The sequence below is a fragment of the Corvus hawaiiensis genome, chromosome 2, assembly GCF_020740725.1.
Source record: "Corvus hawaiiensis isolate bCorHaw1 chromosome 2, bCorHaw1.pri.cur, whole genome shotgun sequence".
NCBI lineage: Eukaryota > Metazoa > Chordata > Aves > Passeriformes > Corvidae > Corvus > Corvus hawaiiensis.
In genome coordinates, this window is record NC_063214.1 from 48,591,934 (window position 1) to 48,611,333 (window position 19,400).

At 39.8% G+C, this 19,400-nt stretch overlaps 1 protein-coding gene across 3 annotated transcripts in view; it reads right to left on the minus strand.

The window, feature by feature from the left end:
* Positions 1–1,357: 1,357 nt before the first annotated feature.
* The window catches only part of MICU2 (mitochondrial calcium uptake 2), a 142,425-nt gene continuing 124,382 nt past the window's right edge, over positions 1,358–19,400 (minus strand). Inside the window, exons 8-13 of one of the 3 annotated variants that reach the window (XR_007201640.1) lie at positions 18,623–18,720; positions 10,536–10,707; positions 10,145–10,253; positions 6,909–7,066; positions 2,458–6,621; positions 1,358–1,657 (exon numbers count right to left, since the gene is read on the minus strand). Coding sequence is in view for 1 of the 3 variants with exons in the window: in XM_048294856.1 (XP_048150813.1) it covers positions 6,517–6,621; positions 6,909–7,066; positions 10,145–10,253; positions 10,536–10,707; positions 18,623–18,720 (642 nt within the window). In the remaining 2 variants the exon portion in view is untranslated. Of the gene's footprint in view, positions 6,622–6,908; positions 7,067–10,144; positions 10,254–10,535; positions 10,708–18,622; positions 18,721–19,400 lie in introns of all 3 variants that reach the window. The other 2 variants (XR_007201639.1, XM_048294856.1) reach the window with 2 other exon arrangements.

The following is a 19,400-nucleotide window of genomic DNA, read 5'->3' on the forward strand; positions in this document are numbered from 1 at the left end:
TGTGCTGTGTGTAGCTGGCTGTTACTGTGCACTGACCCTCCTCTTGGCTGTGTTCCACCAACTTTCCTGACAAAATCCCACGGCCCTTCACAATAAGCACAATTCCTAACACAGAGCACAGCCATGAATAAAGAGGCTTAGCCAACAAACAGTTCACTATGGTAGGGAAGATGTGAGGGGATCCAACATGGCGCTCCCCATCCCAGTCTTCTTTGCTGATGCTAACTCCAATTTCACCCACAGGGATATCAGTGAAGCCATGTGCATGTTGACATTCCCCCCTTTCATCATGTCCATACTGAGCTGCAGGAACAGCCACCATGCGTGGTTTGGACGGAGTGTGACGCTGGCAAAGCTGTAAGCTGTAACATGGCTAGCATTTCAGTTCTGGGTCAGAGAGATGCCCTGGGTAGGATGGAAAGCCAGTGGCAGCAGCATAAACCTAGCACAGGACAAACTATTTTTGACCAGCTACTACCCAGCAACATTTCTGTGCAGTGTTTCCATAATGACAGGAACTGAAGTGAAACTGAATTAAACAAGGACAACACCAAGGTTGTGAGGTGGCAGAGAGGGACTATTTATCTCCAGGCAGTGCCCCCCACTGAGGAGTTTCACTGCACTAGAAGCCCTTTGGCACAGCTGGCAGGGACTATCATCTTCCACTTCTGAAAGCCACCTGGGATGTCTCTACAAGGACCTCTTGAGAAGAAATCAGCTCCTTGAATAGAAGTCAAGCAGGGTGGAAGGAAGCTCTGCTAGAAATCACCGAGCACCTGTTTGGCTTCAAATGGCTGCAGTGCAGCTTGTGCAAACTTTGCTGCGTCATTTCTGGGGAGGGACAAATGATGACACTTGAAGCAGAATCTGGGAAGATGAAGAGCAACTCAGAATGCCATGCTGTGGGAATAGCTGCTCACTACACTCACTGGATCCCATGACTGTCAAAGATAGAAACTAATTTCAGCCATACTGATTTAGTCCTTGCTTACCTAGCATCCTTTTGTTCAGTGATATCCATATTTCCTAAATTTTTCATTTATTCAAATAGAATTTTGTTTCTTCTAGTAGCATTGTTTCTTTTAACTTTAGGACTTATCATTTAATTGTGTCCTTTTCTCAAGATTAGTGGCAAAGCATCACATTTTGGTATCCTTTCTTCTCAATAGTGAATGTAATCATCTACCCTGTGACTCATCTGCCATTGCTCTAGGAAATACCTTCTGTGCATTTTTAAAGAGATGTACACAATGTTTTCAGTAATGTTTGCTCATTCCAATCGTATCAATCTCAAAGTAGACTAAAACACAGTAAGAGGCCACATAATTAAAAAAAAAATCTGTATCCTGAAAAAGAAGAGGATTTTAAAACACTTTACTGGCAAGTCTTAAAACAATTGGTTTTCTTGGGGGCAATTTAGAGCTACCAGTTGCTCCATGGGCTAATATTAAAACTGACAAATTTCCCCTACAGCAGTGGATCTGGGGCATAGTGTTGTGGTAGAACACCTCTGTAGTACATCCTTTCTCCAGGAAAGTACTTGTGGCATTCACAAAGTACAGGTTTAGTCCAGCAAGGCTCATCTTCTGTGCTCCCTTTGCAGTCCATGGAAAAAGGCCAGGCCCTCCAAGGTTGTTTCAGAGCAGAAAGCTTGCATCTGAAATCACATGAGAAAAAGTCCCACACATTGCTCTGAATTACCTATGGAATATCCCTCCTCCCAGCTTTTCAAATCTGTGTGTCTGAAACTTGGCCAAGATAAATCCAACCCTAAACAGTGTTCTGCAAGGTGGTGTGTTTATTCTCCCACAGCCTCTTGCCTCCCATGTTACTTCCACCACTCGGTCAGCCTGGAAAGGCAGGCCACCCTTCTGCCAGAAGCAAAAGAGAATCATAGAATCATTTATACAAGACTTCCAAGATCATCAACTCCAGTCATTAATTAACCCAGCACCGCCATGTCTACCACCACTAAACCATGTCCCCAAGTACCACATCTACACATCTTTTCAACACCTCCAGGAATGGTGACACAACTGCCTCCCTGGGCAGCCTATTCCAGTGCTTGCTTCCTTTATGTGAAGTACTTTTCCCTAGTATCCAATCTAAACTCACACTGGGCACATAGGTGAGGAAAAACATGGCCTCCTGCTTCTCAGGGCATGAGGTGTTGCGTCCAAGCCCATGCAGGTGGGAGCACTGCCGAGCAGGCTCCCTGCGGATGCCGGTGTGCAGGAGCAGCAGCCGGGCTGTGAGGACGGCAAGCAGAGCTCTGTGCTAGGGCACTCCAGTTAATGAACTGGAAACATTATTAACTAAGCCAATACCAGCCTAACGGGAAATCTGTCTTCACATATGTTGCACGATTTTTAAAAATTATTGAACCAACTAGGAATTGTTTAATCAACAAAGCGAACAGGAAACATTCGAATATCATGAGAGTGAAGAGACACGTACTTGTTTGCTGATTAATTTTGTGCATGCTGAAGTCTCTCAGGTTTTCTGTCCTGCAAAGGGCTTTCGGCTTCTTGTTGGGTGACATCTTCAGTTTCTGTAGAAGGAGCTTCTGTGGCCAGCTGGGCACTAAAAATCTGTGTCTACATCTGCCATGCTCATCTTCATGCTTCCCTTGTGACCAACTGCATTACAGGAGCTGTTGTTGGGTCAACTTGGATCTCACTAGTAATGACCACAACATCATTTGGGCATGTATTTTCTGCTTAGAATGACTGAAGACTTTTTTTCTGCACTGGAGTAGTTTCCTGACCCAGCTGTGACTATTTTATAGGAAAAATTAAAACTGAAGGTATGAGGAATGCTTACCCTCTCCTGTGAGAACTCCAGCATGAGAAGAAAACAGTATTTTAAATTTCTGATGTATACTTATTGATCCATTTCTATGTTTTAGTCAAAGTATGGTCAATATACCTGAATTTTACACTTCCTCTAAGCAACAGGGTTGTTCCCATTCTTGCCCTTTATTGGGCAGTGATCCTTATTTTGTTCTATGCACTGGACATGTGAAGTGCCATGAAACCACAGCCCATGGCCTGGCTTGTTTGTCTGCTATGCAGAACATGTACTACTCATTGTTGCCTGTTCTGTTGCAACCTGCCAACTTGAGTTAAACCCAGAGGGACTTTAGCTTTTAGAAAGAGGCTTGTACAAACTGAGACACCAGAATTAATTTCTAGAAACAACCAGTGAGTTTCTGTTACTTCTAGTATATCACACTGCATTTTTGCCTTTGCTTCCTTTGGAAATGAAGAATAAATGGTTCTTAAACATTACCTTAAAGTAAACAAAGAAATGTAAAAAGTGTTATTATAGGGATACAACAACTGCAAGTCTGTAAAGGAGTTTTATGCTGTAAGTGGCTGCATTTGCTCTTGTGTATCCTTTTGATATATGTTATACCAATTTTTGAGACTTCTGCAATGTGCAATGTGTTCATCTTTATTCCACATAACATTCAGATGCAATGTTGTAGATTAAAAAAAATCAATTTTATTTAGTTTTTTTTTATCTTTCTGTTCAGAGGAAGAGTTCCTAATGTTAAAACAAGTCATAATTGATATGTTTAGATTGGCATCTGGCATGAATCTTAAACTAAATTGTGTTGAGTAATGCCAACAGACAGGCTGCAAATACCATGCAGTCACTAGAAGGAACTAAAACATCAAACACTAAAACTATGATGAATTTCTTAAAAACCAGGGCTTATCTAAATACATAAACATCTCTTTCAACCTAAGGTATTAAAAATGAGATATTATTTTAAGACCGTTTTATAAAGCATTTTAGTTGACAAATAACAATAAACTACAAATTAAACACAGAGTCTGATTCTTCAAGTCTGATGGACAAGTCATCCCTGGCCTTTAAAGGAGTTCCTTCCTGGTTGCACTTTCAGGATAACTTCTGAAAATGACTCATAACTCGATTTTAATTCCCCCCTTTTTTTTTTTTACTAGAGACACAAAATTCTTATAAAACCCAAGCATGTATCTTTGCTTTTCCTCTGAACTTGGCACCAAAGCTTTTGCTGAAAAATAAAACTTGAAATCCCTGAAAGCAGATACTGCTGATTGCACAAACCCAGATAGAAATGAGCACTGAGGAATTAAACTCCTAGATACACTAAAGCTAAATAAGTTGATTTTTCCAAAAGAAAACCAAACAGCTTGTAAGAAGGAACTAATTAGTAAACAAAACAAAACCACAAAAGCAATAAAAACCATCATAAACCTATTAGCTTCACACAGAATAAAATGTTAGGGAATAATCTTCATTCCAAAGTAAAAATGATTTGCCAAAATATGAACAGCAACAAATAAAAGGCAGCCTTGCATTAAAGCCAGAGCTGGCACGAAGCACACTTTGGGTGAACACACACACACTTCTGTGCCGCAGAAGTTCTTTTCAATAGTGTCATTTTTTGGATAATTTGGTGAAGTGCAGCTGGCTGTGGTACTGTGGTGCCAGTCCCACTGCCCCACCTTTGCTCCCACCACCAGAAGCAACAAGCAATTTCCAAACACACAAAGTAAACCAGCCACCTGGTATCCTGCTGCCCACAGAGCACTGCACGAGTTCAGTTTGAGGGGAGGAGGCTGAGGCATTTACTGTATTTGGATTCTTTCCACATGGTTAATTTCATTTGGATCATTTCCTGGGGGAAAAAGGGATCCTTGATGGTCACTGGTGCCTGATCTTCCAGTCTCAGGACACCCCCACAGGCATGGTCTTGTTCTGGGTGCATGTCCATGACAGGACTAAAAGCATTATCTCTTTAACACTTTAGATTAAAACTCCAGGCTGAGGCCATGGAGGGAAGAGTTGCTTTGCTGGCCTCTCACTCTGTTCCCTAGGAGAGATCACGGTGCCAAGGCTTGGGCAGTAGGACCTGTCCTCAGCACAAATCTGCCTGACAGCTACTGACACACCAAACACATTCTCAGTAATCTCAGTATTCCTCAGGTGGGACCTTTAGGGTTTCCCAATGCATTCCCTACTGTCCCTGCACTGAGTGCAAGCTGCCCTGATGTCTCACCTATCATGGAAATCTCCCCTCTTCTCACATAACTCAAAGAAACGACAACCAAGCACCACATGTTCAGCTTAGTTACAACTTTAAGAAAAACATAGCTGCTGTCATGCAAAGAAAGGATGGATATTTCCTCACTGAGTGGTGAGATTTCTTGGTCATTTTTCTTGAGACATTTCCCTAGTCCATGTTTTGAGTCTATTATCTCTGTTATCACTAACCTGTCCTGAAAGGTTAAGCTTTCACCCCAGCTAAGACAACTCAGACAACTGAGGGGGGGAAACAGGAAGAACCTTGACAGCTTTACATATATATCTCCTATATATCATGACCTATATATCTCCTATATATCATGACCAACCAGGAAGAGTGATCTGGACCTGTGACTATTGGCTCCTGGGATTGTAAGAAAGACTAAACATGTAACGTGCACACCTGTGTACACAGAGATGCACCTTATGTTATTGCTAAGAAGTGTTCATCTGTAATTTCTAAGTGTTAGTCTTGATTTGTTCCTCGTTTTAGTGTTTAAGATCTTAGGTCTAATTTTGCATTTGGAGTAATAAACATTTGTACTTGGTTTTTTATTGGACACATTACTTCAACAATTGCTTATTATAACCTTGAATTCCTGAGATACTTCAGCTTTCCCTGTCACAGTCTTTAGTAAGATAAAATAACTACTTGTTATGCATTCATCTTCTGCAATACAATTAAAGCAAAATAGTCATGAGTCAAACTGTAGCTACCACTGTGTTTGATAGAATGAGGATTTTTTTCTTCTCATTTATACTATGTGGAAGAGATCTGAGACACTCAATGCACACTCATTGATCAATGTACAACTGTACAACTGTAAAGCCTGCATCAAGCCTATCAGTCTTGTATTTCCAGTTTAATATTAACACCATGAAGGCAGACAAAGCAGACATCCACACAGGAAATGGTGTAATCAAGCACCAGGAACCAGTACATGAGCAGATCCCCATAACGAGGTGTGAATTTTCCTTTTTGATTTAGGATAACTTGATTTAAAATGTGTTGTGCAAGTGATTTTGCCTTGTGGACCTCTGCCCTTACTGGAGAAGGAGAGCTGCTGTGTTAGTGGCTAACTGAAATGATGTCCACTCGTTCAACAGGAGATGATACTGCTGTGATGTTCCTGCCTGGGGGCACTGTTAAATCCTGTGTGTCCTGTATCCTACAGTGCAGGGTCAGACTCCACAGAGCAGTAAACAACACTATTCCCCAAAACAAGAGTATTTCTGCATGGAGTTGAAAAAGCGATACCAGTTCTGTAAACCACATTCATTGCACTGGAACAATTATAAAACTATTGCATTAGAGTCTCGGTTAATGACTTTAACTATAGCTAAAAAAAAGAGCATTTTTGATTCAGTTATTATGTAAACAGGGCAGATAAACTCCCCTAAAGAAAAACCACTTAAGCAAAAGAAAAATGGACTGCTTTAAAAAGGACTTTTCCCAGTTTGCTTCCACAGTTCTTTGGCTCCTTTAATGCTTTCTTTTTTCACACACTTCCAGAAACCTTGAATGCCTTGCTGCTGTGGTACCTGTTAATAAAGTTAAAGTGTGTTTAGCATTTACTCAAAACAGACTCCTATTCTTAGACTGTGTAAATACAACATATAATGTTGTGCTGCTGCTTCCATAGTTCACATGTGCAGTAACAAGTTCTTAGTGTCAGCACTCCTCCCAGATTCATATGCAGTAAGGGCTATCCAGTTTAAAATATATATCTTTTTCTATTCATTAATTCTACCTGTGTTTCTACAAGCATTTGCAAGATACTTGTAGCAATCATCTGTGGTATTTACAAACAATTATGTCAGCTTGTTACCCTCAAACCTCGATGAATTCGGTTCCTCACGACGCCAAGAAACTCGCTGTGGCTGAGGCAGTCATCTCCATCTAGATCAAAAATCTTGAAGATGGTATCCAAAACATTATCTGACAGATCCTGTCCTGTTGCCACCTTCACTGCTCTCTTGAACTCAGCTAATAAAGACATAATATTACATCACAGGTGACTGATATTGCAAAGAAAATGGAAAGCACATAAATAGCAGGATTCTGTCCAGTTTACAATGTCTCATGGGTAACCTGACTGTAGAATTTGGATGTGTAAACCAGTAAACTATTAGGAGGCCTCAGTTCATGTATTCTTGAGCTTGCTTATTCTTTTGTAACACTATCCTTATTAATTTTAAGCCTTTGCAACGCACTACTTCTCAAGCAACAGTATGAGTGATAATTTTTGCTAAAAATAGATGAAAACTTACATACTTTTGGCTGTTACCTGTTCATAGGAATGGTGTTTGCCTCACTACGCTCTCATAAAGAACCTTACCATTTTATCTCAGGCCAGTTTCATGACAATTCATTCTGCAAGAAAACTCTTCTCCTCAGAGAACAGTACGTTATGATACGCTCCACCTCAACTAACAATCTCCTCAGCAACTCTGCAGAAATACCGACCATCAAATGGTCAATGCACTGCTTACAGCACATGGCTTCATACACCTGCAGTTCTGGTTTTGAGAGAAGTTGGCTACCTCCTCTTAAATGATATTGAAGAGTTAATGAGGGCTTGTGGCAGAAAAAGCTGCCATACCTCTCTGGAGATGTATTTTCATCTTCAGCTTTTTTTTTCCTTCTCTTTACACCACCATGTGCACTACAGAAATACCCACTATCCCCCCACTTTTGGTCCCGTGGTGCACAGAATTTGGAGTTTTGACTCAAGGAAGATGAGGAAGTGTGTGGGGCTGCCACAAAACAGCAGCTCATAGGAGTGACAGGATTATTGTTTATTATAGCAAGCACAATTGCAACACATGAATTGGATGCATTTTTGAAGGCATCATGGAAGTTTGAATTTCAAAAAGGAACTGGAGGTTATTGAGGTATAGCAGTATTATAGATTATTACAGCAAGTTGTCCAATGAAGTCATAAATGCAGTATTAATGTGCTTCTGCTTTCATAAACAAGGGCTGTTTATAAATAGTGCTATAAATATGATTAGTTCTGAAGCTTACTAGAGGGAATGGCATTCCTGACATAGCTCTCATCTTTGTCTCTTTCAACAATTCCTGTACAAATGTAGTTGATTATTTCACAGTTGGTTTAAATAGATTTAAGTTGAAAATCCTTCTGTAAAAGTATACCACAACTTGAAAAAGACATAAAATATGGGATGTTTACAGTAGTGTTAATTTGGTCTTTGAAAAGATGTTAACTGTTTCAACTCTTGAAGCTGAATTTGAATCCAGACATGGCACTGTAGTTTTTTTGAATACAATATGAAAAAAAGGAGAAAGATCTTCTACAATAGTGGGGCATAACAATCTTCAAACCAAGAAGGGCCACCTTATCAGAGACAAAAGATGAGTTGTGAACTTAGAAGAAAAATAAGTTTAGAATGAAAGGAAGGACTAAAAGACTGTCTTATTTTTAGATAAATGTTCACGTGTGTGAATACACAACACGTACACACATGCAAACAGCAAAACGAAGAACTCAGCCAGATTCAGGAGAGGATTAGACATGTAGACATGTAACATCTGTGAGTTACCTCAGCAGCTGACTGCTTTCCATCACAGAGGGGTTCAGTGCATAAACAGAGTAGTAATGAAAGTCGCGAGTTCTAAATCCCCCAGTTTTCTCTGGTTCAAATCCCATCCAAACACTTCTCATTCAAGAACATGTATTTCTCTTTCCATCTTCTCACATCTCTCATGTTTTTTCACATGAGCCCATCAAATATTAATTTCAATGGATGTTAATACCTCCCACATTTCCTTAGGAACTTTTTATGTTGTTATTTTGAAATAAATTACGGGAGTTGTCCTTCAAGTGCAACAACTAAGTAACAACCTCAAGATTAGAACAAAAAGCATTTGTAGGTCCATAAAACTTTTGTTGCATTGCTCCTGTTTCTCCTATATGGGAAAAATCAACTCCCCTCCTCCAAAACTTTATTTTAAATCCCACTTTACTACATTGTTTCTTTTTGATCGACATAATTGCATAACACTACATAAGCACATGGAGAAAGCAATATGGACAAAGCAAGAGATTTCTACTGTTTAGTTTCTTCAGGAAACTATAAGGGAAGAGCTTTATTATTACAAACTGTTACTAAAGCATATATTGTTTCAGTAAATCCTTCCTCATCTAGAATTAACTTGGACTGAGAGCAGCCCTGTGGAGAAGGACTTAGGGATATTGAGGTTAATTGGACATGACCCAGCCATGGGCACTCACAGCCCAGAGAGCCAGAGGTGTCCTGGGCTGCATCCAAAGCAGCGTGGGCAGCAGGGCCAGGGAGGGGATTCTGCCCCTCTGCTCTGCTCTGGTGAGACCCCACCTGCAGTGCTGCATCCAGCTCTGGGGTCCCAGCACAGGGAGGACATGGAGTGAGTCCAAAGGAGGGCCACAAAAATTATGTGATAATTTGGGATAGAGCACCTCTTCAGTGAAGAAAGGCCAAGAGAGTTGGGGATGTTCAGCCTGGAGAAGAGATACCTCTGGGCAGACTTTATTGTAGACTTTCACTGTATCAAGGGGGCTTATAAGAAAGAGAAAGAGAGTTTTTACCAAGGCCTGTAGTGACAGGACAAAGCAAAATGCTTTCAAACTGAAAAATGGTAGATTTATACTGGGCATAAGGAACTGTACAAAGTTGTGGCTGTCCCATCACTGAAAGTGTTCAAGGTCTGGTAGGGTGGGGATTTGAACAACCTGATCTAGTGACAGAGTTCCCTGCCTATGGCAGAGGGTTTGGAAAAATGACCTTTAAAGGTCCCTTCCAACCCAAACCATTTTACAATTATGCTTTAGTCTGCTGTGATTAATCCACATATGATAGCACATTAGAACTTATAAATGAAAACATTTTGGAAACTTTTTATTATTATTTTTTCATAAAATAGAACTAAGTCCAAATACAGAGCAGTATAATATTTTTGGACTTCACTGTGTTACTTTGGGATAACTCATTTACATTAGTTCCATAATTAAAATGGATTTTTTTTCCTTTAAGAAAACCCACATGAAAGGTGTACAGCACTTACCCCGCTTAACAGGACGATTGGCTACAGTAAACATCTGCATGGCAATAGAAAAGTCTTCCAGGTTATTTGTGAACTTGCAGAAAGTCTTGAATTCTTCCAAACTGATGTTCTAGAGTATCACAGAATTCAGATGATATATAATGACTAATACATTCAAATCCCAATTATTCTATGTCATTAAATCTGGTGAGACTTAGTGTTTAGATGTGATTGCCTACTCGTTGATATTCGTATTTCTCAGTTGGCAAATCATCATTGCTCTTATTTGTATAAAATTCAAGGGCTGAAATAATTCATTTGGCAACTGGTTACCTCATTAGATAACCACATTCAAATGAAAACCTGGGCACACAAAGGAAGAAGCAAAACAAAGCATACTTTGGGTACCAACCTCTCCTGTGTCAATTCTGTCTTTCACATTCTGCCAGTAAATTTCATTGTTTTCCTCATCAGTGAAGTACAGCAACCATGCTGCAAAGTCTTCTTTTCTCATGACGCTCAAACCCTTTGCAAACTTGATGAATTCCATTTCTTGGACTTCTGTTTGCAGATTTTCCATGAATCTAAGCGTAAACAGATATTTTCCAACAGTTGATACTTCCATCCCTGATCACCACTACTCCCTTAGCTACTAAGTGCAGCAGACACCAGCTCTGAGCCACAGACACTGTCGACACTGTTGTTTAAAAATACCCCCCCGGTTTAATTTTCCCGGTGCTCGCGGATGTTTCCACGGCTGCATTTCCATAAGGACACCAGCAGGACGCGCTCTCGGCCTGCACAGGCGGCTGCTGCCAGCAGAACTTAGGGACACATTGGACATCTCGGTTTACTCGTGTTTAAGAATGCGCAGACAACCAGATAAAAGAATTGGTAAGGCAGCAGCATAATGAATGAATGAAAAAGGACATGGTAACTGAAGGCCTGACACATGATTTATGAGGTTTCATATTAATAAGAGAGGAATGACAGGACCGGAAAGTCTGAAAAGATGAGGCCATAATAATCACAAAGGTGAAAGAGGAAACTTGAATTAATGGCTGTAGGAGAAGACGACTGAAAGTCTCAAAGATTGTAACTACATACAGAGGTTTGGCAAATCAGTTTTGTGCTCACTAGAGGATGGATTAGAGGGGATTACAACTGACTTGTACAGAGTTCTGAAGAGCACAGAAAATGATGTTGCAGGGGTTTGGGAAGGTAAGAAGAGAGCTGCCTGAAAGTTAACAAACATCAAGGTTTTTAGGAGACACCCATTCTTTCAGGAAGGAAAGAAAAAAGTATTAAAAGAAGCAAGTAACAACCTGCAGGTACAGAGCTGGAACTGTTGAGTTGTAGCTTTGAGTTTCCCCAGTTTGGTCTACATGGCTAGCACTAATTTTGAAAAAGTTAACACAGACAATACTGTGTGATCCATTTGATATTTTCCACTTCAGAAATGGGGCAATCCAAAAACAAGTGATGACTTTTAAATAAAGGCTAGAACCAGTGGTGCTTGCCAGAATGCCTACAGTATTTCAGAAGAACCCTGCTTTATTGAGTTGCAAAAATTATTGACAGGAGGGAACGAAGTACTCCCATACTGGGACAAAGCAATTAGTTGGAGAAGAGGACAGCTAAAGGTCTATGTAGCCAGTATCAACAGAGGCTCATTTGCTCATCAGTGTTTGCATGGCCTCACTGGGTTTGAATTCTTTCCCTTGAAATTATGGCATTTGAGTCCACACAGCTATCTTTAGTTCTTTAATGAGATCACTTGGACAATTAGTAGCTCAAAGCTCCGTGAAGTCTGTAAGGGCTTAGCTGAAGACTGCTGTTCCAGCATAAGCTCTCTCTTGCATTTTTTCCTCTAACAGGTAGAGCTGCACATGCAAATAAAGGGCCAACAAATGCTTCACAGCTCAGGACATGGAGGTAAATAAAAGTGCGATAGTGGAAGTGAATTCATGTTTTAGGCTAGGGCTGAATTAGGGTAATACTGAGGAGGGGTACAAAATGCTGTCACATTTTATATGTGCCTTTTTCTGGTCTAGTAAAGGGGATCCCACAGTATAGCCTAACACTACCTCCACAGTCCACCTTAAGACTTGACACATTTTCAATTCCCCCACTCTACCTCTCAGAAGTGGATGAAACACCAAAGGACCAGTTAGTGCAACCAGTGTGACCGGGCAGCTCCTTGTCTCGCAGAGCAGTGAGAGCTGCCTTGCACAGCTTGCAAACCACTCTTCTGTTTTCAGGCCCAGCTCCTGTCTTTGTAACTCATGAGGAGACCGCTGCCTCTGGCCAGCACCACAGCCAGTGTGTGCCAGGGAGACTGGCTCCATGGGCCGGCACAAGCAGCCCTGTCGCACCCACAGCCCTCAAGAGTGTCCTCAGGTCTTGGGAAAGGAGGTCGAGGAGCAGAGGGAGAAGAACAGCATGGACCTAGCATGTAGACCAGGCATGGAGTCAGCCCAGCAGAGACTGACTAGGGCCACTTGGCTGCATTTTGAGAGCGGCCATCACAGGCAAGAAGAAGATGGTATCTGGGATGTGTGGCTTGTACTTGGCTGGAAGTCACAGCCAAGACTGCAGAACAGTATCTTTGACTGTAGTTTCTAACCCATGTAACATCCGGTCTGGAGGAGAAGAAGTTGCTGAAAATGAGGTCACTTAAAGAAATATGCCTAGAACTTGGGTGCAGGGAAATGAGATAACATGTGTTTTGTTTTCTTGGATTTTTATCTATGGAAGGTGGACATATTTTGCAACAGACTTAAGGTCTTGAGACCTGAGCTACTTATCTAGGGGGTGAAGCTCTCAGTCATTTGCTTTACTGGTCGCTAGCCACAAGCGACGACATAGAAACAGATTCTTCCACTTTTTCTGAATATTGCATTTCCTTAAGCAGAAAAGCCTTGGTGACCTGCCCTCTAGCCACACCCAATAAAGGCAGGAAAGCTGAAAGATCAATCATTTCAACATGATGAGGAAGGAGACCACCAAGCTGCACACATCAGCCTGCTGAAAGGGGCAGCAAAGCCACAGCAAACAGTGAAAGGTTTGGCTGTGGCATTTTCAGCGTGTTCGTGCTTCTGCACCCTCTTCTAATTGAAGTTCATTTTAACTTGTAGGCTTGCTCCTGGCAAGCCAGAGTGGGAAGATTTCCTGCTGTATCAACTGCTACTTGGAGCAGTAGCTGAAATGTGCAATTTAAATTTTATGTGATAGCTTCCCGTATTACAATAATTAAAATACTATGAATCATCGCATCAGCATTCTAGGTCACTCTTATTCCCAGATGTGAGAGTTAAAAATCCTAATGAGGTTTTTTTAAGTGAAAGTTATTAAAAGTTATTAAAAATAACTTTCTGGTTAGGAAGTAAAACTTGATACATAAATGTCAAGACACCACTAGGGATACTTCCTTTTGTATCTTCTGGATCACAGTGCAATGAGTTTCAGCTGCAAAGTCCTCAAAATGGATCCATATATTAGAAAAAACAAGCACAGGAATGAAATTCCTACTCTCCCAAAGTCAGTGGGATCTTGGCTGGGGACTTTGTAGGGAGTCAGAATTCAAGTACAGGAACAGGATTCTGATGTGCTCTACAACTAAAAAATAATTACACTGGGAATACTCTTATGCTATAGTAGCTTGAAAATAAAAGAAAGCTCCAAGTTTCCAAGTAACAAAAAGGAGAGGTAAACCATAAATTTATAAGATGAGGAAAAGGCTAGGAAAAGAGAGCACTTTCCTTAAGACAGCCCACTTTATCCACACTCTCTAAAACACCCACGTTGAAGGCCAATGGCCAAATTCGTTATCGTGTTACAACAGCATCCAGAAACCTTATCAGGATTTATCCCTCATTTTCTAATGTGCTCTACTTTAGAAAGAGGGAGTCTCTCAAGGCTTTTGGCAACTCAGCTTTAATAGTGTTAATCCACCACAAATAGAAATGAAAATGAATAAGAGAGTGGAGACCTCAGGAATGCAGCTATTCCCTCTCCAAGTGGAGAAGCGCTAGCATTGTATTCTTTATGGCACACAAAGTAGTAGATTGAAACATTAAAGGAAATGTTAGGGAAAGTTTTTTTTCTTCCTCTTGACCTGAACTGTCTGTGCAGAGCTTTAACATTCTTAATGCAGAACTGACCAGTTCCTGTCACACTGATTTTTAGGAAGGAAATCTAACAACAAAGTTAGTGATGGATATACCACCCCAGCATTTGTACCATGCTTTGGCTCCTCTTTGGACACCAAAGTCTTTTTGAAGAATTGATAACCCTCTCTGCACCAAAAGACTGTGGCAAACCAGCTTTGAGTTGCCTTTTTGCAATCTGACTTTCAAATCAGAATATAGAAAATCTAACAAAGGCTTGACCATTAACCTTTAGAGAACATTTAGATCTATGCTTGTAAATTCAGGTTTGCAAGTGTTAAGGCAGTTAATTGATCTCTCAATTTTCAGAATTGCAGGCAAAACCCTCTTTGATTTACTATCCTTAACATTTCCAAACCAACCAAACCAAACAACTCACTTGCATTTATAAGTGTTCTGTAGAAACTAACCAAGCTATTCTTTTGCTAAGCTTACAGGAAATAAAGAAAAATATTTTTCTCAACCTCTTTACTAAGTATTTGGGAAATACTCAGATTGAGTTATGATAGGAATATCATGAAGCCAGATTGTTCCTGTTCTCTACTTCCTCACTGCCTGATCTTGGCTGTACTTGATGTAATCTCTGTGTGTATTAGGATTCTCTCTATATGCACACACATAGATAAAAGTGTAGGAACAGAGACAAGTCAGGAGGCAATCACACTCTATTTCTGCAAAGCAATTCCAAATTCCCAGATGGAAATCACTGAAAATGTACAAACTGTCATCACAGCAGAAGCACAGATTGCTGGCTGACAATGTTACCTGAAAGAGATCCTGCATCCATGCACTGGCACACACACACCACAGCCCCCCAGAAATGTCAGCACTAGCAGTGGGGTCCAGCCTGGATCATTCTGGCTTCTTAAATGAAAGGTTTCAAATAAAATGTATCAAGAAATTCAAAATACTGAAAGAAAGAAACAGGATAGGTAGGGAAAAGGCATGATCTGTGTATGGTTATACCATTTGTGACCTTCAATCTAAAGCAGAAATAAAAAAAGAACCATAATTAAACAATATTTCTGGTACAAAATTCCATTAACTGATGAAAAGTTTGGAAGCAAGAAATCAGGTAAGAAAATGCCATAAACTGGATTTGAAATGTTAATTTTCCTCATACAGTTAAAAGATGCCCATTATTTAACTATACTGGGAAGTACTTTTTTTGTAAGACATCCCAGGAAAAAAACAACAATCAGTGAGTTTTTTTGAATATCCTTTCCATACTCTCTGCACTTTTTTTTTCCATCAAGGAGACTGTGACAGATTTAAGCTTGCTTGGGGACAGATTACAGAAAAAAATCACAGCAGTCGTAAACTGTTTAGGGAGTGAAATACTGTCTCCTCTTTTATTCAGGATTAGACATACTTAAACAAGATCAGTAAGGGACGTTTTTCAGGGGGAAAAAACCCCCAGTGTCTGTCAGGAAGAAATATTTCCTATACCTAGAAAACGAAATAGTTTCCTACTCAGAATAAAAGATAGTACATATGATATAACTGGACATTAAAGCACAAGTTAAATTTGTTTTTTGGAAGGAAAAGACCAAAAGTTATTTCTGTATTAAGAACCAGGAGAAATCCATACAAAAGAACAAAAAAGCCTTGAATTCTGGGGCCATTCTCTACGATAGGATCTGGTATTAGAAGATGAAAGACTACTGAGGTGTAAAACTGAGTGGTGGTCATGTGAAACAGAAACTTGTTCAGATCTTCTGAGAAGAAAGTCGGCTTCCTGTATTAAATCTACCTTTCTTTGGTACATGATTTTAGGCTTACTGAATATTCTTCTACATTTTCTTAAAATGTTACAGGAAAATACTGCTCCAGCTGTATTTGACTAAGAGGCCACACCTTTAGTAGTGATATACATAAACATACTCCAGAAATTTAAATTTCCTAACATTTGCCAGGGCAAGCTCTCGCCTTTGAAATTGTAAATTCTTATTAATAATTACTATATTGTCCTTATGTTAAGGACAATACAACTAATAAGAACTAATCTAGTAGTCTGGAGCTGAACATGTGTTCCCTGAGTCCTACCTTAAGGAGCCTGAAGATGTCTGAAAGTACCTTTACATTTGACGAAAAAAACGCCTGAGGATTGTCCGTGTGTGTATCAACACCTGTGATTTCCTAAGGAGCAAGCACCAGCAAGCACCTAACCATTTTCCCTCCCTATCCTAAGTGTGCCTCCTGTGGTCAGGGCAGTAGGAAGGGAGACACAAGAACTGGTTTACAACAGCCTCATTGCTCCAAGAGATGCAAGAGATGTAGACAGTTTCCATTTTCTTTGTGCCATCTGAATGCAAAGAAAGAAGAAGAGGGCAAATTAATTGCCCTGGTATATCGACTGTGGCTGTCTGACATTTTTAAAATGTTTGGACTGTGGGCTAAAAGGCTTTGACAAGGCTGGTGTACATGTAGTTACAGATGGTTGCACACTTACAAATGGATTTTCTAATGCCACACAAACTGAAAAGAGGGAGCATGAGGAAAATATATGTAAGTGATGAGATGAGAACAGTGGTCTCAGCTTTCAGAATTCCCATGTAAGTACAGTGAAATTTCACAATGAAAGTATTCCTGTTTTTTGGGGGAGGGGGTTCTTTTTGTATTTTTTGTGTAGGGTTTTTTTTTTAGTGGTTTTGGTTTTTTTTTTTTTAGTAGTTTTTAAGGACTCTGCAGCACAGCAATATCTGTGTATTTAACTAATGTGACAAGTTTTAGTGTGTCCTAATCAAACTTAATCACCTCTACTTTCTACTAGGTACTACACTGATCAATGGAAAAGCTTTCTAGGCAAGAACTTGGAAAATGATAAAAGCATTTACCATCATTATTTTCAGCTTTTGACAATGATCTATGTCTGTACAGCTCATCAGTCATTTCTTGCAAAAACAGTGTGGCACTTTGATCAAACAGCCAACAATAGCTTCCCGCATAAGGTAAAGTGTTATGAGAGGCCATCAGACAGAAATCACATTTTCTCTGAACAATAGGAGCCCAGAAATGATGTGCTTGATTTACTAGCAAATAAAATCATGTGAAAGGTGATATCCTCACAGAGGTTAAAAAGACAGCGATCCTTTTATTCACCTTTCTGCGTGTTAAATAAACTCCACTGTCACGCTGCAGCTGAGATGGAGTGTCTACGCAGTGATAAAGAGGCACATTCCAGCCCTACGAAACGTAACTGCCATTGTTGAAAAATTACCTGCATTAAACCTTACACTTATCCCACAAATTTTAAGAGCAAGATGTGGGAGTTTGATTTTGATTACAGGCCTCTATCTGTGTGGCAGGCAAAGGTCTTTAACCTATGCATTCTGAATGTACAAGGTACATAGTTTCATCAATGTCATGCCTCATTCGGTCAATGTAGGATTTTATCTAAAACCTGAGGCTTTTCAGTTTACACTGTATATGCAAACACAGCCTTTTACTGGTGCTCTCTGCCTTTTGTTTCATTGAGAGGATCTATGGTATTTATAGAAAAGGGAGCTGGAGACATCTTAAACTTATTTTACTCACTTAGATTCCTATTCGGCTGAGGTCTTCAAAAGGGAAAGGTTGTTTATTTGAAGACTGGTATGCACCAGAGCCACTGGAGCCAAACACTTTTTAGTCTACTGATTGCAAAAACATTCATTTTTAAGAGCACTGCCACACATTCTCCACTTCTGAATACAAACTGAAGTAAAACACATTAATCTATTTTTGCAGTCTGTAAATGATTGATTATTTTTGTAGAAAAGGTAATACTGATGTAGATAATCTTCTCTTGATGCCATGCTACAAGACGTCTGTCAAGATTCAGACAGGTATCTGCATAGTCCTATTGCAGAAGTAGTTCAAAGGGTAAAGGAAAAGGCACAGGGAAAGTTTCAACAGAAATTGGAATTTGAAGCAAGTGGAGAAGTTGCCTGTAGCTTACCATGACAGCTCTAATGGGGAAGGAGGTATCTCAGCTCAGAAAATATTTTTTAATTGATTAGAAATAACTTCTTTTGTGATTTGGTCACAAAAAATACTCATGAATCACATTGTTTTAAAGTACACCACCACACAGCTGCTAAGAATGGGAGTCCCAACCCTCCCAGCCCACTGCTGCTTGGAGTTATCACAGTGCTCAGCTCCTGCAGACAGCAGACTCTAGGAGCTAAATGGGGAATTCAATCATGCAAAATCATGAATAATCTCCACTTCATTGCTTAACTTTCTGAATCAACTCAGTGTGAGGTCAGATTAATGCCAGTGTTGGTACAAAGCACGGGGGGTAGGAACAAGACTGGTTCCTGTTAGGCTTGCCCAGCTGAAAAAATACCTGAAAAACTCGGAAAAGCGAAGTTTTTCCTTTCCTTGTTTTCCAAAGAAATGTACCAGCAACATGGTATTAACACCACAGCTGTCCAGTTCTGTTTCCTATAAAACAAAAGAACTATATGATTGTTATGCACTGCATGACCATTAATACTCACCATGAATCTAAAAATATTTATTTGAACTAGAATTTCACAAGAGATACTTGAAATTTAACTACTGTTCCCAAAGCTATCGCACAGCATCTCAGAGTTAAACAACTCTTCCACATCAACTGCTAATAGTGTATTACAAATACACTTCTAAATACTCTGTATGAAAGATAAGAACAATTTCCAACCACCATCAGTGCATTTTATTATCAAAATGGAGAAGGTTGCAAGTTAAATCTTTAAGAACCTTTATTCTTAGGTGAATAGAAGGCTTAAATAAAGTTAATATCTGTAAGGAAGTTTTTAGTTAGGTATTTCTAACATGTTACAGCCATTTAAAAACATTCATGATAGTCTAATAAATAGAGCTAGGAAAATACAAACACTGACAACACTCTATTATAATATTGTCTTACCAGGCTTCTTGGAAATTTTCAGTGTTAGTGACTTTTAAAAATGTTTTTAAAATCCCAAGAAGGAATTTCTGCAGAGAAGTGATACACACTGTTCCAACTCAATCTTTAACAAGCCTAAACCCACACATAATGCTGGATATTTCTGCTCTATTCTTCTTTCAGCACTAGCATACTGGCATTTCTTTGAACACAACAAAACACTAAGAAACATGAA